The sequence below is a fragment of the Oncorhynchus masou genome, chromosome 13, assembly GCF_036934945.1.
Source record: "Oncorhynchus masou masou isolate Uvic2021 chromosome 13, UVic_Omas_1.1, whole genome shotgun sequence".
NCBI lineage: Eukaryota > Metazoa > Chordata > Actinopteri > Salmoniformes > Salmonidae > Oncorhynchus > Oncorhynchus masou.
The window spans coordinates 26522718-26545345 of record NC_088224.1 but is presented as its reverse complement, the minus strand read 5'-3'; the positions used below and the strand labels follow the sequence as shown (position 1 = coordinate 26545345).

General features: G+C 42.8%; 1 protein-coding gene across 1 annotated transcript in view; it reads right to left on the bottom strand.

The window, feature by feature from the left end:
• Nucleotides 1-3548: 3548 nt before the first annotated feature.
• Nucleotides 3549-22628, bottom strand: part of LOC135552019 (neurexophilin-1) — a 44842-nt gene continuing 25762 nt past the window's right edge. Inside the window, exon 2 of the mRNA XM_064983364.1 lies at nt 3549-5696. Coding sequence (XP_064839436.1) covers nt 4941-5696 — 756 coding nt within the window. The 3' untranslated portion in view covers nt 3549-4940. The remainder of the gene's footprint in view (nt 5697-22628) is intronic.

Sequence of the window (22628 nt, the reverse complement as noted above, 5' to 3'; positions counted from 1 at the left end):
AGGGAGGACAGAAGGAAGGGATGGAGGTGAGGTAGTGGTGGGAGGGAAGAGTTAGAGAAAGCTAGCCAAGCTACAACGATTGCCTCAAGACAGAAAAAGTTGACTATTATTTCTCACAAAATCAAAATAAAGTCATTCTAGAAGTTCTACTTTAAAAAAATATGTTTTTTTATAGATCTGCTGCTTAGATTATATGTAAACTACTACTCAGTATGAATTTTAATCACATTTAAAGTAAACAGATGTCTGAAATAAATTCTGACAACTTTGAAGAACCGACATACCATTACAAACCATCCACTGTCTGGCAGGCATCGTTCTGTGCTCAACATTACACCTACGAACCAGAACTTTAAATCTCACTTCAATCTCCACATGAAAATGTCAGGGAAAATGTATTTTTAATTGCTGCTCCTATGAGAAATGCATAATGCCTTCTACTGCCTTCCCCGTAGTACGGGGGAAATAACAGGGGTGGAAATGGCAGTTGCTCCAGATGATGCTTTCAGACAAAAGGTTAGTTTCTCTCTCTTCTGACAGGGGTCAAGTAGTTATCTTCCTGTTCTTCACTGTGCTCAAACCAAAGGCTTGAATATGAGAGGCCTGAATACCAAGTATAAGAGAACATAGAGAGACTTCAGACATCTGCAAAAACTCCAACGGATGATCTGTGAGTACTTCCAAAGGTCAAAATGGACAATGACTCATTGATGACCAATAGGAAGTGAAACGGAAACAAAGTAATACACATGTAGGTTTAACATACTGTGAGTGAGTTTATGTCTTTTGTTAGTAATTGGCCAATTAGCTTTGGGGCAATTTTACCTGAACTGATAAATGAGCTCAACTAAGTAACACTTACTACATAGTCAAGTGTAAACTTTACCGTCTTATCTGTTCTGAGTGGAAATATCCTGAGGATGTTTCAGTCCCAGAAAAAAAACGAAGTCCTGCAGAACAAAAGTCTATGAGGGAGGAAGTGTCCTGAAGTGCACCGTTTGCCATTTAAAATTCAGAGTGGCAATTTAGCCACCACCATCGTCCAATCCCAAACTTTCCAGGAAATGATGAGCAACAATTTGGAGGTGAGCCGTAATGGCGGCAGGTGGGGAACACAGTTGCGAAGATTCAGGAGTGATTAATGGAAACTAATTTTTCATGGCAATTAAAATGATTAAAGCCGGAGGGCCTTTCTGCTGTAACTCCGAATTGCTCCAGGAACAAGGCGATGCCACAAAGCTAAAGAACCAAAATTGCATTAGTAGTTGAGGAGAACTGTATTAAAATGCAAATGTACAGCTGTTAATAGTTCTTCAAAATCCAATAATCCCCCACAGTCAGTCATGTGTCAAAATGGTTAATGGAAAAATATCCCAGAGGCACGCAAGGTCCTTTTTCCACTCCGATTTTGATTAAAGGAAGAATTTCTGTTTAGGGAAAAATGTTCAGGGCTGGATGAGACTGGGTCTGTATCCAAAATAGCACCTTATTCCCTATGTAGTGCACTACCTTTGATCAGGGACAATAAGGTTTTGTAAGAAATAGTGCAATATTTAGGGAATAAGGTGTCATTTAGGATACGTCCTGGGACTGAATGGGGATGGGGATAGGATTGGCAGAGTGTGACTTAATGTGGGCAGGATCCCAAACTCATTGTTCAGACTTCCTGATTCCTGAGATATGCCTTCTCATGGGAATAGCCTGTCTGTGTTGCTAACAAGGGGGAAGCCGATCCCATCTCCAAAGCTCTAAATCTGATCTGCAGGTATTAAAGACATTCATCACCCTAACCTGTATTGAGTAACGCTTCAATGAAATGCTTATGATACATCTGCCTGCCTGTGAATGAAGAGGGAGGTTAGGGAGCAGCTTTGGCTGAAGGAGTGTCACACAGAAAGACATCATTAAATGAATAGTCTACTTGGTTATTCTGTCTCTTCATTACGATTCTGCTGGGGGTTCTAGAGATATGGAAGTGTTCCCTCTCACCGGAGGGAAAAATGCCATTTTCACTCCAACTAGACAGCATGGGCCATGGGGAGACATGTTGTTGTTGCACATTGAAGCAAATTGATTAAGGACATTACGATTCGTTATGAAATCCCAGTTAACACAGAGACTGACTATAAGCCCAGCGTTGGTCAGTGAATAGTATAACTTACTGGTAACTTATTGTGCAAGAACTACTGACATTTGTGTATGTGTATGACCAACAGCCCATCCCTGATCATCATGTGTATTGCTTTGAGTCTGTCACTGAATAGATATAATGGCCACATTAATATGGTCTCGATTGATCTGGTCTAATCTGAACTGAGATAAGTATGCAAATTGCTTTGGGTAATTAGCCCACATGACTTTGCCGATGAAGATACCGGCTGTATACATACATTTCTAGACATACTATTCCTTGTGGAGCAATTTATCTCTAATACAGTATGTTTGAGTGTATACGTTCAAAATGTATGCCTATATCACACATTAGAGTGAATCCCAGTAGACTTATTAAAAGTGAAGCATTCAGTGCTTTGCTTTAGGAAGCCTACTCCTTAATGAGACCGGCTGTAAAAGCACCCCACAGACAGCCGATGAACACACAAAACTGGCACACACTTTAATTACTAATAAATTGTGAGCCAGATAAACCTAGCGAGGAGCGGATTTCACCCCCAGAGGGTTCTAATCGCTGTAAAGCCGAGTGCTGATCCTAACTGCCGACTACGAGGCTTCCATGGCAGGTGCCACTGCACTGAGTCGTCCCACAACAGACGCTGCTATCTGCTATTGACTCCAAACGGCACTTACTCTCAATCTCCTCCATGCCTCTTCTAGGGACACTACTTCTCTCTGTAGACTATGAGGGAAACATGGTATGGTTGGTATGAGATCAGAGTGATTCTTGGAAGTAATGATGATCAAACTCAGGAAGTAAAGAGCTTACTGTATATGTAATGTATGTGTTTTTGATTGGTCTTGGAGTGAATTTGGATGGTGTGATCAGTTTTGTTTCGATGAAGTTGCAAGAAGTTTGATTCCTGTCTTGATCAGGAACATCAAGGCCCAAGTCTAAGAAGTTCAGGGATCTAAATGCACAAAAAGGTATGGTGGGTCAACAGATAATGTGACATTATGATGCGCTAAGAGAAGCATGGAGCTCAGATTGATCTGTATTTTTGGAGAACGATGTGGGAATACTGATGCACACTATTGGGATATTCTTGATATATTACATGTATACTGTAGACTATTAGGTACAATGTGTTGGAACACTCATTGAGAATATTCACTGTACATGCTTAAATGTCTGGCAATGCAGACCCTTAACATTTATTGACCTTCAAGTCCTACCATTATAATAATCAGTGAGACGCGCATATAAAGAACTCACATGCAAGAACGTTCAACTGATAAAACATACAGTATTTTTATTCATATGTACACCTCCATCCCATCCTTCCCCCAGAAATAAAAGCCATACATTTGATGAATACTTGTAATATATTTAGACAGTTCTACAGCGTATGTACAAGGGTTGCTGTTTTCATGGATTCACGAGAGAGAGAGAGAGAGAGAGAGAGAGAGAGAGAGAGAGAGAGAGAGAGATTGTGGGAAGGGGTAGACAGCTTTATGTGGGCATATACAGACGCAGCTCAATTCAGAATAAACTATGGACAATACAAACCATTCATACAAATTAGGCTCTCTAAGATATAGAATTCATTACATTACAATTTTTATTAAGTCAATGACAATGAGCAAAGCCCCCCAATCAATCACAACTGAATATTAACAATAAACCTAATAAGGCTGTGATTTGCTAATAATAATCTGAGCCAGGACTTATACAGGGACAAGCTGAAGATTGAACAGCATCATTCCTGAACATGTAAAATGCGTTTATTTTTTATAAAACATGCCTGCGGGAGAATCCTGTCAGTGGTAAGACCACCTACTGTCAGTGGTAAGACCACCTACTGTCAGTGGTAAGACCACCTACTGTCAGTGGTAAGACCACCTACTGTCAGTGGTAAGACCACCTACTGTCAGTGCTAAGACCACCTACTGTCAGTGGTAAGACCACCTACTGTCAGTGGTAAGACCACCTACTGTCAGTGCTAAGACCACCTACTGTCAGTGGTAAGACCACCTACTTGGATTGCACACTGACACTCTCCTCTTCCTCAGCTCTCTCGACTGTGGGGTCAAAGGATTTGGAAATGTGTGGGGATCTTGTAGACCTTCAAGGGTAGGAGTCTGGACTGTTATTTCTGAGAGAGCGGAATTGAGCTGCTATGAATGAAGAGTATTGCAGGTGCAAACAAAACATAGAATCATGTATGCTGCCATCCAATTGGTAGCTCACAGAAATGAACTTTCATACAGAAAGTATGGTGGCCCTAAGGAGCAAAGTAAGAAATACTAAAAGGAGAAAATTAAAGCACCAAGAATCAAACTGGACCAAGAAAATGAATATAACATATTGATAACATTAACAAGTTGTTACAAACTAATAAGACTTATTTGAAATTCTGATTTTACTTAGTTACACATGGAACTATCAACCCCAAATATGTACACATGATGCATCTATGAAATCACTGATGAAAAAAGGTATGAAATCTATAAAAACAAATGAATTATAATCAATATTATTGTTTAGTCATAGTATTTGTATACTAATAATATTAATATAATAATTATTATATTTATAATAATAATGGTTTTGCACAACACTTGAAAGACAAAATAATAATACCCCATAAGTCTTTACTTTCTCTATTGCCTTAATTTCATAAATAGATAATCAATTCATTTTACACATTCTTTTATTTTCAGAACAGTACAGCTAACATATATTTCTCTGGGCGGGGAAAAAGAAGAACAAGCCCCGCTTTGTAACTTACTGGTCCTTCACATTGGGATTGTTGTTGTGGGAGTGGTCAGCCAGAGGGGAAGTAGGGAGTGTCACTGTGGTAGTTGTAGTCCGGACAGACTTTCTGCACCAGCTTGTAGTCAGTGCTGTAGAAGGAGATGTAGATGCAGATGACTTTAAAGGGCTTGGAACAGAGCCAGGAGACGTGGCTCTGAGTCTGCTCCTGGTAACACGTCTTGGAAGGGTCGAAGTTACACAGCGTGTTCCTGGCACCCTTCTCCACCTTCTCGTACTCGATGCGGCAGTTGAAGGACTTGGAGTCCTTGGCGTCAATCACGGACTGCTGGGCCGCCACGTCGAACTCCACGACCTTGGTTGGTGGGACGAGACTCACAGACACGTTGCCCTGGCCTGTGGAGTTGTGTCTGAAGTAGACGCTGAAGGTTCCGTTGCCGTGATCCACGATCTTCCCGGTGATGAGGAGGTTGAGCTTGACCGTCTTAATGTTGGAGTGGAAGTCTCCCCAACCGAACATCTTCTTGAATTTGCCCGTCTTGACCATAGGCCGCCGCTTAGCTCTTGCTCTAGAATCCTGGAGGTCGGTAGAGTTCCTCAGCCAGTCCCAGAGGTCCTGCTCGGAGTAGGGCTCCGGGGTGTCGTAGCGCAGGTCCAGGGCCGTGGTGTTCTCTTTGCCATGGAGAGTCTGTGACAACAACCTGCTGATTGACAGGTCCTTGCTGCTTTCTGTCCATATGTGTTTTAACGTCGACTTGGGGCTGCCCGACTTGAGGAGGTCCGCCTTGGAAGCATGAACACTTTTCACCTGAAACAGAGAGAGAAGAGGAGATCCGTTTCACTAACTGATATGTCATACTGTTATAGGCGACACGGTAGTACTTGAGACAATCAAACAGGCGAAGAGACACTTCAGCAGATATTAATATCAGATTCAGAAAAAATTGACTTCACATTCAGGCACTACACACAGCTTTCTACAAAACAGACAAAATGGACTCTGAAGTGGGGAGAGGACAGGAGAGATACCGGTAATCCATCTTTCAGCGAGCTTCAATTTCGAAACATGTTAACAGACAGCCCCCATTTGGGAAATAGAATGTGTGAGAGACACAACACAGCGATCAAAGTATTTTAGACATTGTTTTTCCCCTCTCTCTCTCTCTCTCTCTCTCTCTCTCTCTCTCTCTCTCTCTCTCTCTCTCTCTCTCTCCTCTCAGATGGTAGAAGGGATTTCCACTTGGCTCCCCCAGATAAATGCAGTGGCTATTCAGTAAAGACCAGACTATTAAGCACAAAGCGCTGCTTGGATTGATGATTGATGAACCCCCAGGTTTTCACCATTTAGCCACGATGACTGGAATTAGGTTCATACAGGCCCCGGCGGAGGGGAGTGACATTGATTGGCTGATTTCTACTGTAAGACGTGACAGCAGATCTGTCTTGCCCAGAGATTTTTGCATTTCATGGGCCGAGGCCCTCTGGGATCGATACATAGAAAATAAGGTTTCGCTACCAATCAGTTGGCCCTTTGGACATGAATTGACTTCCTCAGACCGTGTCAGCACTAAGGGGCGATCCCTATAGCCCAGTTTAAGCATATCATTGTTTAGGGGGAGAATATGCCTATATGGTTCGTATAGGGTGCTGAGAGAAGAGAACGAATAAAAAAGATAATTACATTGAGGGCTCTATTCAAAACACATCGCGGAAGTTCAGCTTTACAGCTTGATTGAAATGTAAAGACAACGTTCCAAATTTATATGAGTGCATGCATGTTCAAACACTGCATATGTCAGCTCATTTGGAAATTACCTGAATATGCATACCGTGGAATGTGTAATGCTTCATTGTTACAGATTGAAAAGATCCCTTAATTACCTTGTATGCATTTTGAACTGCAGATTGAAAGCCATTTGAACCTAGTTAGACGTAGATGTATGTAATTATGAATATAATTTCTGTAGGAAACTTTCTGTAAGCAATGGCCAGAAGGGTAAACAAGACATCCTTTAACATGAGCCTCATCATGCTGCAAACAACCACTCATTACTGTAGTTACAGGGGGCTGTAGGTTACTGTAGTTGCAGGTGACTGTAATTTACTGTAGTTGCAAGTAACTGTATTTTACTGTGGTTACTAGAGGTCGACCGATTAATCGGAATGTCCGATTAATTTGGGCCGATTTCAAGTTTTCATAACAATCGGAAATTGGTATTTTTGGGCGCCAATTTTTTTAGATATATTTTTTATATATATTTTATGTTTTATTTGTATACCTTCATTTAACTAGGCAAGTCAGTTATGAACACATTCTTATTTTCAATGACGGCCTAGGAACGGTGGGTTAACTGCCTTGTTCAGGGGTAAGCCAAGGTAAGTTTCTAGCTAGCATTAAACTTATCTTATAAAAAAACAATCAATCATAATCACTAGTTAACTACACATGGTTGATGATATTATTAGATATTATTTAGCGTGTCCTGCATTGCATATAATCTGACTGACCATACAAGCATACAAGTATCTAAGTATCTGACTGAGCAGTGGTAGGCAGAAGCAAGCGCGTAAACATTCAATCAATCAAACAGCACTTTCGTGCATTTTGCCAGCAGCTCTTCGTTGTGCGTCAAGCATTGCGCTGTTTATGACTTCAAGCCCATCAACTCCCGAGATGAGGCTGGTGTAACCGAAGTGAAATGGCTAGCTAGTTAGCGCACTCTAATAGCGTTTCAAATGTCACTCGCTCTGAGCCTTCTAGTAGTTGTTCCCCTTGCTCTGCATGGGTAACGCTTCTTCAATGGTGGCTGTTGCCGTTGTGTTGCTGGTTCGAGCCCAGGGAGGAGCGAGGAGAGGGACGGAAGCTATACTGTTACACTGGCAATACTAAAGTGCCTATAAGAACATCTAATAGTCAAAGGTTAATGAAATACAAATGGTATAGAGGGAAATAGTCCTATAATTCCTATAATAACTACAACCTAAAACTTCTTACCTGGGAATTTTGAAGACTCATGTTAAAAGGAACCACCAGCTTTCATATGTTCTCATGTTCTGAGCAAGGAACTGAAACGTTAGCTTTGTTACATAGCACATATTGCACTTTTACTTTCTTCTCCAACACTTTGTTTTTGCATTATTTAAACCAAATGTTTCATCCTCCAATAATCGGTATCGGCGTTGAAAAATCATAATCGGTCGACCTCTAGTAGTTACAGGTGACATTTTACAACCTCTATTTCAGGCTTAGGTAGACCTATGTCCACTCTGAACCTGAGTAGGCAGAATATCCTTCAGCTCTGAAGGCTTCAAATACCAAATGAATTCCTTCACATTAAACTACATATTGCTTCTACATACACAGTTTCATTGATTACATAAGGAGATTACAATACAAAGGTATTGATCAGAAATCTTCCCTGTCATTGGTAATGTTTCCAGTTTAATATTGAGGTATAATATGAATGAAGATTAGCCTACTCAACAGGGCTAATAGCCCAGTGAGACTGTGACTTATGCCTCAGGGTGTACTGTATGTATGTAATGAAGTGTCTTGTATGGACACTGAGGGCATGTTGGGAGGGTATGATTTAAGACCTATACATGGTAATCATGAGTGACTTATAACTGGTGATACAGTGCATGTGTAAAATACATGTATACTGTATAGAGAGTAGATTGATAAAATCAATTAATGTTGTTCCATGCAGAATAGTTGATGTTAATATCTCATAAATAACATCATAATAAGTGAGTCCTGTATTTTGCGAATGCACTGCGCTCAAACATGTGCATGATTTCATGGTACTCTAACACATGTGCATGATTTCATGGTACTCTAAAACATGTGCATGATTTCATTGTAATCTAAAACATGTGCATGATTTCATGGTACTCTAAAACATGTGCATGATTTCATGGTAATCTAAAACATGTGCATGATTTCATTGTAATCTAAAACATGTGCATGATTTCATGGTACTCTAAAACATGTGCATGATTTCATGGTAATCTAAAACATGTGCATGATTTCATGGTAATCTAAAACATGTGCATGATTTCATGGTAATCTAAAACATGTGCATGATTTCATGGTAATCTAAAACATGTGCATGATTTCATTGTAATCTAAAACATGTGCATGATTTCATGGTACTCTAAAACATGTGCATGATTTCATGGTAATCTAAAACATGTGCATGATTTCATGGTACTCTAAAACATGTGCATGATTTCATGGTAATCTAAAACATGTGCATGATTTCATGGTACTCTAAAACATGTGCATGATTTCATGGTACTTTAAAAACATGTGCATGGCGTGTATGTTTATCCATACTTACTGTTTCTCCATTGTCCTTTATAGACAGCCACAGCCACAGTACAATACACACACACACACACACACACACACACACACACACACACACACACACACACACACACACACACACACACACACACACACACACACACACACACACACACAAGTTGATCTATGAAGCTTCAGGCCCACGGCCAGTTTCTTTGACTCCATCATCCAGCATGCTTTGGGCCTGGGGCCAATGTGTTTGACTCCATTTTCCAGCATGCTTTGTGCCCTGTCCCAGTGTGTCTGCTGAGGCTCAGTGCTGCCAGATGGTTAGTTTACCTGGGGGGACAGGCGGTGCATCTGGTAAACATGGCAGCACTCTGGCCAGCAGAGGCCTGCGCCTCACAACTGACTACAGGCCAGACTCAGACAGATGTCTTCCCCTGGGCCTAGGCTATAGGTATAGGGAGATGGCTGGGTCAGATGGGGCTGTACGAGCTCCGTGTGTTCAGGATGTAAGTCATAACACATCGGAACAGCAGTCGACAATGATGGCCTACGAGTACACACACGTTATCCCACAAATGCCCACACCACACACATACACACTCCCATCACAACCTACGCAATATATAAAAAAATTAGGGACACCTTTTCAAATGAGTGGATTCGGCTATTTCAGCCACACCCATTGCTGACAGGTGTATAAAATAGAGCACACAGCCCTGCAATCTCCATAGACAAACATTGGCAGTAGAATGGCCTTACTGAAGAGCTCATTGACTTTCCAACAAGTCAGTTCGTCAAATATCTGCCATGCTAGACCTGCCCCGGTCAACTGTAAGTGCTGTTATTGTGAAGTGGAAACGTCTAGGAGCAACAACGGCTCAGCCGCGAATTGGTAGGCCACACAAGCTCACAGAACAGGACCGCCGAGTGCTGAAGTGCGTAGCGCTTAAAAATCGTCTGTCCTCGGTTGCAACACTCACTATCAAGTTCCAAACTGCCACTGGAAGCAACGTCAGCACAAGAAGTGTTCGTCGGGAGCTTCATAAAATGGGTTTCCATGGCCGAGCCGCCGCACACAAGCTTAAGATCACCATGCGCAATGCCAAGCGTTGGCTGGAGTGGTGTGAAGCTCGCCGCCATTGGACACTGGAGCACAGTAAACGTGTTATCTGGAGTAATGAATCACGCTTCACCATCTGGCAGTCCGATCGACGAATCTGGGTTTGGTGGATGCCAAAAGAACGCTACCTGCCCCAATACATAGTGCCAACTGTAAAGTTTGGTGGAGGAGGAATAAAGGTCTGAGGCTGTTTTTCCATGGTTCGGGCAAGGCCCTTAGTTCCAGTGAAGGGAAATCTTAACGCTACAGCACACAATGATATTCTAGACGATTCTGTACATCCAACTTTGTGGCAACAGTTTGGGGAAGACCCTTTCTTGTTTCAGCATGACAAAGCCCCCGTTCCACAATGCGAGGTCCATACAGAAACGGTTTATCGAGAACAGTGTGGAAGAACTTGACTGGCCTGCACAGAGCCCTGACCTCAACCCCATCGAACACCTTTGGGATGAATTGGAATGCCGACTGCGAGCCAGGCCTAATCGACCAGCATTCCAGAAGAGTAGAGGCTGTTATAGCAGCAAAGGGGGGGCCAACTCCATATCACACACACACACACACACACACACACACACACACACACACACACACACACACACACACACACACACACACACACACACACACACACACACACACACACACACACACACAGTCTAAAGACATACAGACCCTTTACATTGCCAACAGTAGCAGTAATCTATAGCTCATGAGGCTGTTAAACCAATACTTACTGTTTAGTGATGGAATACTGTTTTTATCTACAGAGTATGAAACGTCATTACAGTGCTGTGATGCTATATATTCAAATAAAGAGAACATTGATTGTGTGGCTAATTATAGTTTAAGTACCATATCGATATGCTTAAACAAATGGAGACATGGTCTAAGACTTAACGCAAACACCACAGATATGGGTGACAACATGTCAGTCTCTGTTCTTAGTTTCCCTAGACTACTGTACAGGAGGGGGCACCCCCCCCCCCAAAAAAAAAAAAATCAGCATCCAGAGCGTCTTAACAAAATCTTCAATTGAAACTAATTTATTTTATTTTATGAGGAGGGCAACAGAGGTTAGGTCCACCTACGTAATGGCAAAAGAAATACATCCCTCCATGACATACATTTAGGATGAGCAGGTTAATGATGAGCGTGAAAGTATATGATCTTATTAAAGTAAACTAACAACATTGAATAATTAAAACGATAAGCCAATTTAGCAATTATAATTATTATTGACACATCTTAATACTGATTAGTAGGTTTCACTAGAGGCCTAAAGTTCATTAGCTGACAATTCACTGCAGCACAGCAAAGAGTTTCACACTTCAACATGGCATGATATCATAAACATTTACATTTTACATTTAAGTCATTTAGCAGACGCTCTTATCCAGAGCGACTTACAAATTGGTGAATTCACCTTCTGACTTCCAGTGGAACAGCCACTTTACAATAGTGCATCTAAATCATTTAAGGGGGGGGGGGTGAGAAGGACCACTTTATCCTATCGTAGGTATTCCTTGAAGAGGTGGGGTTTCAGGTGTCTCCGGAAGGTGGTGATTGACTCCGCTGTCCTGGCGTCGTGAGGGACGCCAGGACAGTACCATGTCATACTAAAGATAAGTCTGCCAGAAAAGTGAAGGTATTACTCATACTTAACATACAGATGTATGGTCTTAATTTGAGCCAGTTTGCTACAGCTGTAAAAATAACCCTGCAGCAACAGGAGATGTGAATTGTTATGTAGATTATGATTAATGGACATTTTTGATACATTTTTCATTAGGGCTGACATTCATCAGGTCTGACATTTTAAAGTGGAAATGCAAACTTTAGAAGCATTTCTGAATGCACTACACATTCTCAGCAACAAAAGAGTGATCAAATGAAGATCCTACATCTGTATACCATAATGAAACCATACAATACAATTAGTAACAGTTTATATTTTTCCCACAACCCATTTTAGACCGGTAAAAAACAACCACCTACAGAAAATCTAAATTAGTCTACTTTTGCAAAAGACAGTAGATAAAAGATTGGAGAAGAGATGAGCTTCCTACGTTCTACTTAGCTCCTATTGAAAATGTCCAATCATATCCATGGTAAAGGAACTGCAAAGCTTTTTCTGAGATGTAATTCTGGAGGGAGAATGAAGGCCGGCAAACTGTAATGTGTTGAATGAAAAGAGCCCTTATGAAAGACGAAGGAGAAAGAGGACAGAAAGAAAGGGAAATTTGACAGTTCTATAAGGAGAGAGAAGGAGGGAGGACAGTGGAGGAGTGACCCTGCAAATACATATAGTTAACCTCCAATTGAGTAAAGCATTATCAGAGAGAGTATAGAATCCTCCTTTAGTATTGACTGACTAGCTGTAACTAACAAGAAACGGGCCATTTACCAGATAATACTTATAGCTACTTACATCCTTTGCAGTCTTGTATGCATTTCAATATTTCTTATGAACATAACAAAAATACAAATACACTTTTATAGTCATTGTTGAATTTGTTTTGTCATACTTGAATGCAATGGAAATGTGTTGAAGCTGTAGTTCTTTCTTACAATGCAACGACAACACTAGTTATTTCTTACAATATCGCCATTGCCAACCTCTTTCAAGCTAGTCTTTTTGCTATACATTCAGTCAGAACCCATGCAAATAAGGACAGTTTGAACCATTGACAGGTACTGTATATGTAGAAATACAGATATTTATATTTACGTTTTTCTTTATTTGATCTAACACTATACATCTGACTGTATATTGGCTCATACAGGCAATCCTCTCCTCTATTCCCCTACTATAAGTACAGGACCAGGCCATAAAACAGAGTCCTTAGTAACATCACTACGCAGTATGCTTGCCTTGGGCTGAAACCAGCTGGTGAATAGAGCCGGCCCTGCAGAGAGCGAGACAGCTGTTATGCAAGGCTGTAATATCACATGAAGACCATGCACTAGAACTGCCTAATGGTCTTGTAAGAAGGCCGTTAGACGCAACATATCTTTCTTACTGTGTGTGTGTGTGTGTGTGTGTGTGTGTGTGTGTGTGTGTGTGTGTGTGTGTGTGTGTGTGTGTGTGTGTGTGTGTGTTTGTGTGTGTGTGTGTGTGTGTGTGTGTGTGTGTGTGTGTGTGTGTGTGCAGATGAAAGAATGTGTGTACATGTAAATGTATGTGTAAGTGTAAAATGACCATAGGCTCCCTGTGGCATCCGTAAATATGGAACGGAAAATCTCAGTCCCAAAAACATAGTGAAGGAAGTGGAGCAGAGACCAGTGATTTAAGGTGATCAGGGGTCTGGAGCTCCAACCAGCCAACCACACCCTAAACATAATATACTACATGTGGTATTTTTCTTTTTCATTTCATTTTACCCCTCCATAAAGGACAATATATATTTGTTACTGCTTTTCTGCTACATACATTTTACATATACATTTAGCATACATGGTACTTTTATATAAAGCAGTCAGATAACAATAATACATTACCAAACATCAGCTCTTTAATCCCGCCCCTCAGCCACTCTCACCCCATCCCACCTACCACCATAGACCTCAGCTCTTTAATCCTGCCCCTCAGCCACTCTCACCCCATCCCACCTATCACCATAGACCTCAGCTCTTTAATCCCGCCCCTCAGCCACTCTCAGCCCATCCCACCTATCACCATAGACCTCAGCTCTTTAATCCCGCCCCTCAGCCACTCTCAGCCCATCCCACCTATCACCATAGAACTCAGCTCTTTAATCCCGCCCCTCAGTCACTCTCACCCCATCCCACATATCACCATAGACCTCAACTCTTTAATCCCGCCCCTCGCCACTCTCAGCCCATCCCACCTATCACCATAGACCTCAGCTCTTTAATCCCGCCCCTCAGCCACTCTCAGCCCATACCACCCTATCACCAAAGACCTCAGCTCTTTAATCCCGCCCCTCAGCCACTCTCAGCCCATCCCACCCTATCACCATAGACCTCAGCTCTTTAATCCCGCCCCTCAGCCACTCTCAGCCCATCCCACCTATCACCATAGACCTCAGCTCTTTAATCCCGCCCCTCAGCCACTCTCAGCCCATCCCACCCTATCACCAAAGACCTCAGCTCTTTAATCCCGCCCCTCGCCACTCTCAGCCCATCCCACCTATCACCATAGACCTCAGCTCTTTAATCCCGCCCCTCAGCCACTCTCAGCCCATCCCACCCTATCACCAAAGACCTCAGCTCTTTAATCCCGCCCCTCAGCCACTCTCAGCCCATCCCACCCTATCACCAAAGACCTCAGCTCTTTAATCCCGCCCCTCGCCACTCTCAGCCCATCCCACCCTATCACCAAAGACCGCCCTCGTTTGGTTTCCATGGGACATATATTTTTCCATTGTGCTGTGAAGTTTTACCTTTCTAATCGTATAGTATCCTCAGATTGTGAGCTAAAGAAGAAAACCTTTCCTACCAGTATTATCATTATTTATTGACTATGGCTTTCCACATCGCCCAACACTGCTAGTTGTAAGGTTCATTTTAAGTGCATGTTGTGATTTTTTTAACCATTCCTGAACCTGTGACCAGAAACAAGCTACATAGGAGTAATACCAGAATAAATGATCTATTGATTCTGTCTCTTCGCAGCATATATATATGTAGCATAGCATATATACATAGCATTCTGTTGGTGGCAAGAATGTTATATAATAATTTAAATTGAATAACTAAGTGTTGAACAAAGTGTAGTTCATAAAATATGCCATGGAATTGGTACATCGAAAATCTCTTCCCATTTATTTACTGCCTGTTTGTTCCCTTCCGTCATTGTTGTGCTTTATTGGTATCTATAACAAAAATTCACACAAATATTCCTCTTTCGGCTCATAGTCGTCGTCCGAGGCCTAAATTCAATCCATATCGCGGAAGTTCTGCGCTACAGCACAATTGACACTTAAAGCTAATCTTCGATTGAGCCAACATACAGAAGTAGGATCTTCATTTGAGCCTCTTTGATTCAGCAGGAAAGTAATCCTGCAGAAACAGGAAATGTGAATTAGTATTTGCATTGTAATTGTTGGACATTTTTGTAGGGGTTGATCAAACAATAAATTGTACGAGGAAAATCAAGAACAAATTGTCAAAGTGGAAATTACAAACTTCAGAATCTTTCTTGAACCTCATATACATTTCAAGTTTGACATTTACTCCATGGCAGGAAAGTTCTCCTGCAACAGGGTGATCAAATTAAGATCCTACATCTGTATGCAGCACTTACCATGAATGTCTACGCAAACGTGGAAACATTGCCTTTAACCGTTAATCATGCTATAATGCGGATCTTCCGCGATATGGATAGAATCTAGCCCCTATAGACTCATTCAAAGGGATGTAACTGAACTCAGCAAAAAAATAAATGCCCTTTTTTTCAGGACTCTGTCTTTCAAAGATAATTCTTAAAAATCGAAATTGCTTCACAGGTCTTCGTTGTAAAGGGTTTAAACACTGTTTCCCATGCTTGATCAATAAACCATAAACAATTAATGAACATCACCTGTGGAACGATCATTAAGACACTAACAGTTTACAGACAGTAGACAATTAAGGTCACATTTATGAACACTTAGGACACTAAAGAGGCCTTTCTACTGACTCTGAAAAACACCAAACGAAAGATGCCCATGGTCACTGTTCATCTGCGTGAACGTTCCTTAGGCATGCTGCAAGGAGGCATGAGGACTGCAGTTGTGGCCAGGGCGATAAATTGCAATGTCTGTACTGTGAGACGCCTTAGACAGGTCTACAGGGAAACAGGACGGACAGCTGATCATCCTCGCAGTGGCAGCCCACGTGTAACAACACCTGCACAGGATCGGTACATCTGAACATCACACCTGCGGGACAGGTACAGGATGGCAACAACAACTGCCCGAGTTACACCAAAAATGTACAATCCCCCCATCAGTGCTCAGACTATCCGCAATAGGCTGAGAGAGGCTGGACGGATGGGTTGTAGGCCTGTTGTAAAGCAGATCCTCACCAGACGACACCAGCAACAACGTCGCCTAGCGGCACAAACCCACCGTCGCTGGACCAGACAGGACTGGCAAAAAGTGCTCTTCACTGACAAGTTGCGGTTTTGTCTCACCAGGGGTGATGGTCAGATTCGCGTTTATCATCGAAGGAATGAGAGTTACACCGAGGCCTATACTCTGGAGCGGGATCGATTTGGAGGTGGAGGGTCTGTCATGGTCTGGGGCGGTGTGTCACAGCATCATCGGACTGAGCTTGTTGTCATTGCAGGAAATCTCAACGCTGTGAGTTACAGGGAAGACATCCTCTTCCCTCATGTGGTACCCTTCCTGCAGGCTCATCCTGACATGACCCTCCAGCATGACAATGCCACCAGCCATACTGCTTGTTCTGTGCGCAATTTCCTGCAAGACAGGAATGTCAGTGTTCTGCATGGCCAGCGAAGAGACTGGATCTCAATCCCATTGAGCACGTCTGGGACCTGTTGGATCGGAGGGTGAGGGGTAGGGCCATTCCCCCCAGAAATGTCTGGGAACTTGCCGGTGCCTTGGTGGAAGAGTGGGGTAGAGTGGGGTGTCATTTCACAGCAAGAACTGGCAAATCTGGTGCAGTCCATGAGGAGGAGATGCACTGCAGTACTTAATGCAGCTGGTGGCCTCACCAGACAATGACTGTTAATTTTGACCCCCCCCTTTGTTCAGGGACACATTATTAAATTTCTGTTGGTCACATGTGGAGCTTGTTCAGTTTATGTCTCAATTGTTGAATCTTGTTATGTTCATACAAATATTTACACATGTTAAGTTTGCTGAAAATAAACACAGTTGACAGTGAGAGGCAGACAAATTACTGGCATGAAACCCAAGAAGCTCATTTCTTATCATGAAAGAAATATATTTTCAACAATAAATATTCAACAATGTTGTAGGTATGCTGTTGTCTGTGTTTTGTGCTGCTACCATGTTGTGCTGCTGCTATATTGTGTTACTACCGTGTTATTGCCATGTGTTGCTACCATGCTGTGTTGTCATGTGTTGCTGCCATGCTGTGTTGTTGTCTTAGGTCTCTCTTTATGTAGTGTTGTGTTGTCTCTCTTGTCGGGATGTGTGTTTTGTCCAATATTTCTATTTAATTCACTTTTATTTTTAATCCGAGCCCTCGGCCCCGCAGGAGGCCTTTGGCCTTTTGGTAGGCCGTCATAGTAAATAAGACTTTGTTCTTAATAACTGACTTGCCTAGTTAAATAATGGTTAACTAAAAATTAGCACAATCAAATAAACACTTTGCGTGAGCTTTTCCTGTACTTTCCATATAACACCCAGTCCCAGTCAGATAAGACCTCTCTAACCATAACCATAACAAAACGCTGTGAGTACACATGTACAGTGTTGTATATGACCTGACATCCTCCTCATACAACACCCAGTCCCAGTCAGATAAGACCTCTCTAACCATAACCATAACAAAACGCTGTGAGTACACATGTACAGTGTTGTATATGACCTGACATCCTCCTCATACAACACCCAGTCCCAGTCAGATAAGACCTCTCTAACCATAACCATAACAAAACGCTGTGAGTACACATGTACAGTGTTGTATATGACCTGACATCCTCCTCATACAACACCCAGTCCCAGTCAGATAAGACCTCTCTAACCATAACCATAACAAAACGCTGTGAGTACACATGTACAGTGTTGTATATGACCTGACATCCTCCTCATATAACACCCAGTCCCAGTCAGATAAGACCTCTCTAATCATAACCATAACAAAACGCTGTGAGTACACATGTACAGTGTTGTATATGACCTGACATCCTCCTCATACAACACCCAGTCCCAGTCAGATAAGACCTCTCTAACCATAACCATAACAAAACGCTGTGAGTACACATGTACAGTGTTGTATATGACCTGACATCCTCCTCATATAACACCCAGTCCCAGTCAGATAAGACCTCTCTAACCATAACCATAACAAAACGCTGTGAGTACACATGTACAGTGTTGTATATGACCTGACATCCTCCTCATACAACAGGCCGTCTGTTTGTCAACTCAACTCTCTCATCTTCTTCTGCTGTTTAGTTCAGGCATAATTGAAGTCTAACCTTTTTCAGAGATTACATGTTGATTGAGTGATGGAAGATAGCTTGTACCACAGCAGTGATCAGTTAGGTCAAGTACAGTGGTATCATATAGCACCACTGACTTACAGATCATTTTTATGAACATCTTTACCCAGACAGAAATGTGTGAATAGTTTGTGTTTAAATCTTGATTCTAATACCAAGACACACACTGTCGTTTGTTTGTGTTCTAGAATCCTGATTCTAATACATCTTGAGGCTCCATAAATCAAAGCTGGCTTTATGTTGTCATCACGCAGATGGCCCGATGGCAAATTCACCCCAATTAAAGACCTGAGGAGGAGAGTTAAAGGGGGGGAGAGTGTTCCCTCGGAGGGAAGAGAGGGCACCTGTTCGCCTGTCATATCCTCATAGCCTGTTCTGATCAGTGACTGCAAGCGTTTTGCCTCCTCAGAGCCGCTCGCTCCAATGCAGAATTAATGAAGGCAAACAAAGCTAAAGTCTCCTCCTCTTCCTCCCCTCACTGACAGCACAGAGCAGGCAGCCCTTTGTGAGCTCATTTTCTCTCCACTTTGGTCCCTCTTAACTAATCTTCAGTGTCACACTTAATGAGATTTTCAGTTTGTAAAGTAGGTAGAACAGCAATGCCTCACCCTCCCTCCCTCCCTCCCTCCCTCCCTCCCTCCCTCCCTCCCTCCCTCCCCTCTCTACTCTCTCTCCCTACCCTCTTTCCCTCCCTTCCTCCCTCCTTACCTCCCTCCATCCATACCTACCTCTCTACCTCCCTACCTCCCTCCCTCGCTCCATCCATACCTACCTCTCTACCTCCCTACCTCCCTCCATCTATCCATACCTCTCTACCTCCCTACCTTCCTACCTCCCTCCATCCATCCATACCTACCTCCCTCCCTCGCTCCATCCATACCTACCTCTCTACCTCCCTACCTTCCTACCCCCCTCCATCCATACATACCTCTCTACCTCCCTACCTTCCTACCTCCCTCCATCCATCCATACCTCTCTACCTCCCTACCTTCCTACCTCCCTCCATCCATCCATACCTCTCTACCTCCCTACCTTCCTACCTCCCTCCATCCATCCATACTTCTCTACCTCCTTCCCTCCCTCCATCCATCCCTACCTCTCTACCTCCCTACCTTCCTACCTCCCTCCATCCATCCATACCTCTCTACTTCCCTACCTTCCTACCTCCCTCCATCCATCCATACTTCTCTACCTCCTTCCCTCCCTCCATCCATACCTACCTCTCTACCTCCCTACCTTCCTACCCCCCTCCCTCCCTCCCTATCTTCCTCCCTCCATCCCTACCTCCCTCCCTCTGTCACTGCCACCACCATCTCCCCAAATGCGTCTAAAGTCCCCACTTCTCCTCTATAAGGCATCTTAAGTACTATATGCATTATTAAGTAAGGGTTATATAAGCACATTAAATTATTCACTGTACAAATATAAATATCTGGTGTATAATATATGATGTTATGATATTGCAATGATTAGTTCCATCATTTATAATGATCAGTTTGAGAGAGGCCTCGACACAGCGACAAAACAAGCAATGTGTCATTTAATCATGTTTCGACAGAATTATGCAAACACACTCATATTGAAATGTATTTCATTAGCTAAGTAAATGTAAATGAACAATTGATTCTGTCACAGGAATGGTTTAGGCAACGCTATCTAACACACTGAATTATCTGATTAACATAACGCTAAATGACGGCTGATGATCTCCTCTTATAGGACAGGGAGAATAGAGGTCTTCATGGGTCCAACATTTGGACCGGTTCTGAAATGGATCTGGGGCTTGCCCACACGGACCTGATAAGCATAAATATTATTTTTTAATATAGAGACCCGTTCCAAACGGACCAGAGGATAACTAGACGTGTTCTATATAGACCTGGTCTGATCCAGATCCGGTAGAATCCGAGTGAGGGAAGCAGCAGAAAAGTCATTTTTTAAACAACTTTATTAACTGGAGCTGATAAAGTGTGAGGGAGAGAGATAATGCTTTAGCGTACTGTGAGCAAGTGGCACGGGGAGGAGGGAGGGAGAGACGAGAGACAGCAACCAACTAGCACTATAGTAGACTAATAGCTGCCATTGCTAGGTTATTTTTTATCAAGTATGACTATGTAGTACCTGTCTTGTCTGCATCAACCGGGAGAAGCTAGTTAAGCTCGCTAACGTTAGCTGGCTAGGCTAATTGAGGCTGCATGTGCTTTCTCGTCCTACACAGTTACAAACAACAACAACTCCATTCAGAATATTAAGTAGCAGCCTGTTGCCTCTTGGTCGTTGTAACCTATCCTTCTCCTTGAACTTTTATTCCATCATTTTTTATTCCATCATCTTCCATTGATTAGATATCTCCTAACTTTTTTTCTCCTAACACAGAGACTCTATGACTGTAGCCTATTGCCGCTTTGATGACTTATGATTGGTCATGGTCATCAACAAGCTACACACGCGCCATACTCCACTCTCCACTCCCATGAAAAGCAAGAGCAGCATAAACATAATGTCTCTCTCTCTCTCTCTACTGCAGCAGCACTCGGATCTGTACGGGCCTTCCCGGACAAGTCAGTTAAAATTACACCTGAGACCCACGACTATCATATCAGATCCGACCCAGACCCGTAAAAAATGTTTCATTCTTCATCCGGACCGGCTCGCGTCCCGGATTGGGTCTCGGGGTATTCGGGTACAGCTAGATCTGTGAAGACCTCTAATGGAGATTAGCATGTCATACATGCACATTTCGATGTTCTATTTAACTGGGTTAAAATGGGTTACATTGGACCTTGTAGACAGTTTCCTGGGCCCAGATTAAGCCCTTGTGGGTGATACAGGGAAGATTAACCCACAATTCAAAGTAAATGTGTCAGATTCCCATACTGACAAGCAAGAGCACCACAAAGTCATGAGGTTCCCCATTCACAAAGAAATGTGTCTGGCAATGAAACAGTCTATTCAACAGCAACACAGTCTGCCACCCGTGTGTGTATGAGCACACATTGTTGCTATTGAATAGACATAAACACATAAATGTGCACACACATACACCAGTAGAAAGACAGTATAATGTATAGTCCACACAGCATGTTAGTCCCAGGAGGACAGAGAGGATGGACCTGAAGGGCCTTCTACTACAGCAACACATTCAGCTGACCTTTCTGAAACACAACACCATCGCAAAACAGCTTGGAATTATTTCTACAGTGCCCACAGAAGTCAAAGAGAGCAAGACAGATCATTTGTTATACTGAACTTAAAATAAATGTCCCTCCCCTTGAAGCAGACAGAAAGAAATTGAACGTTTTTGGGTCAATGAAGTGAGATGAAACACACACATGCATCGTGGTATGGAGAAAAGTGATTAGTTAGTTAGTAGCCTGAAACGGCATATATTCCTGAAACCTTTTTTACAGGCAGAGAGGGAGCTGATTGGTAAATAGTCTGCAATAAGGAGCACTGGAGAAACCTGTATGAGTTTTTTAGCAGGTAGAATTAGGATTTCATCCTGTGAGATACCAAGAGGGTTTCGGGAGAGAGAGAGAGAGAGAGGGGGGGGGGTAGATGTAGAGAGAGAGAGAGGGGGAAAGAGAGAGAGAGAGACAGAGAGAGAGGGGTAAAGAGAGAGAAACAGAGAGAGAAAGAGAGAGAGGGTAGAGGTAGATAGAGAGAGAGAGAGAGAGATAGAGAGAGTGAGAGAGAGAGAGAGACAGAGAGAGACAGAGAAAGAGAGAGAGAGGGGTAAAGAGAGAGAGAGAGGGGGGTAGGGGTAGAGAGAGAGAGGGGTAAAGAGAGAGAGACAGAGAGAGGGGGGTAGAGGTAGATAGAGAGAGAGAGAGGGAGAGAGAGAGAGAGAGAGAGAGAGAGGGGGGGTAAAGAGAGAGAGAGAGGGAGAGAGAGAGAGATAGGGACAGAGAGGGGGGTAGAGGTAGATAGAGAGAGAGAGAGAGAGGGGGGGGGTAAAGAGAGAGAGAGAGGGGTAAAGAGAGAGAGAGAGACAGAGAGGGAGAGGGGTAGAGAGAGACAGAGAGAGAGAGAGGGTAAAGAGAGAGAGAGACAGAGAGAAAGAGAGAGAGAGAGAGGGGTGAAGAGAGAGAAACATAGAGAGAGAGAGAGAGAGGGGGGGGGGTAAAGAGAGAGAGAG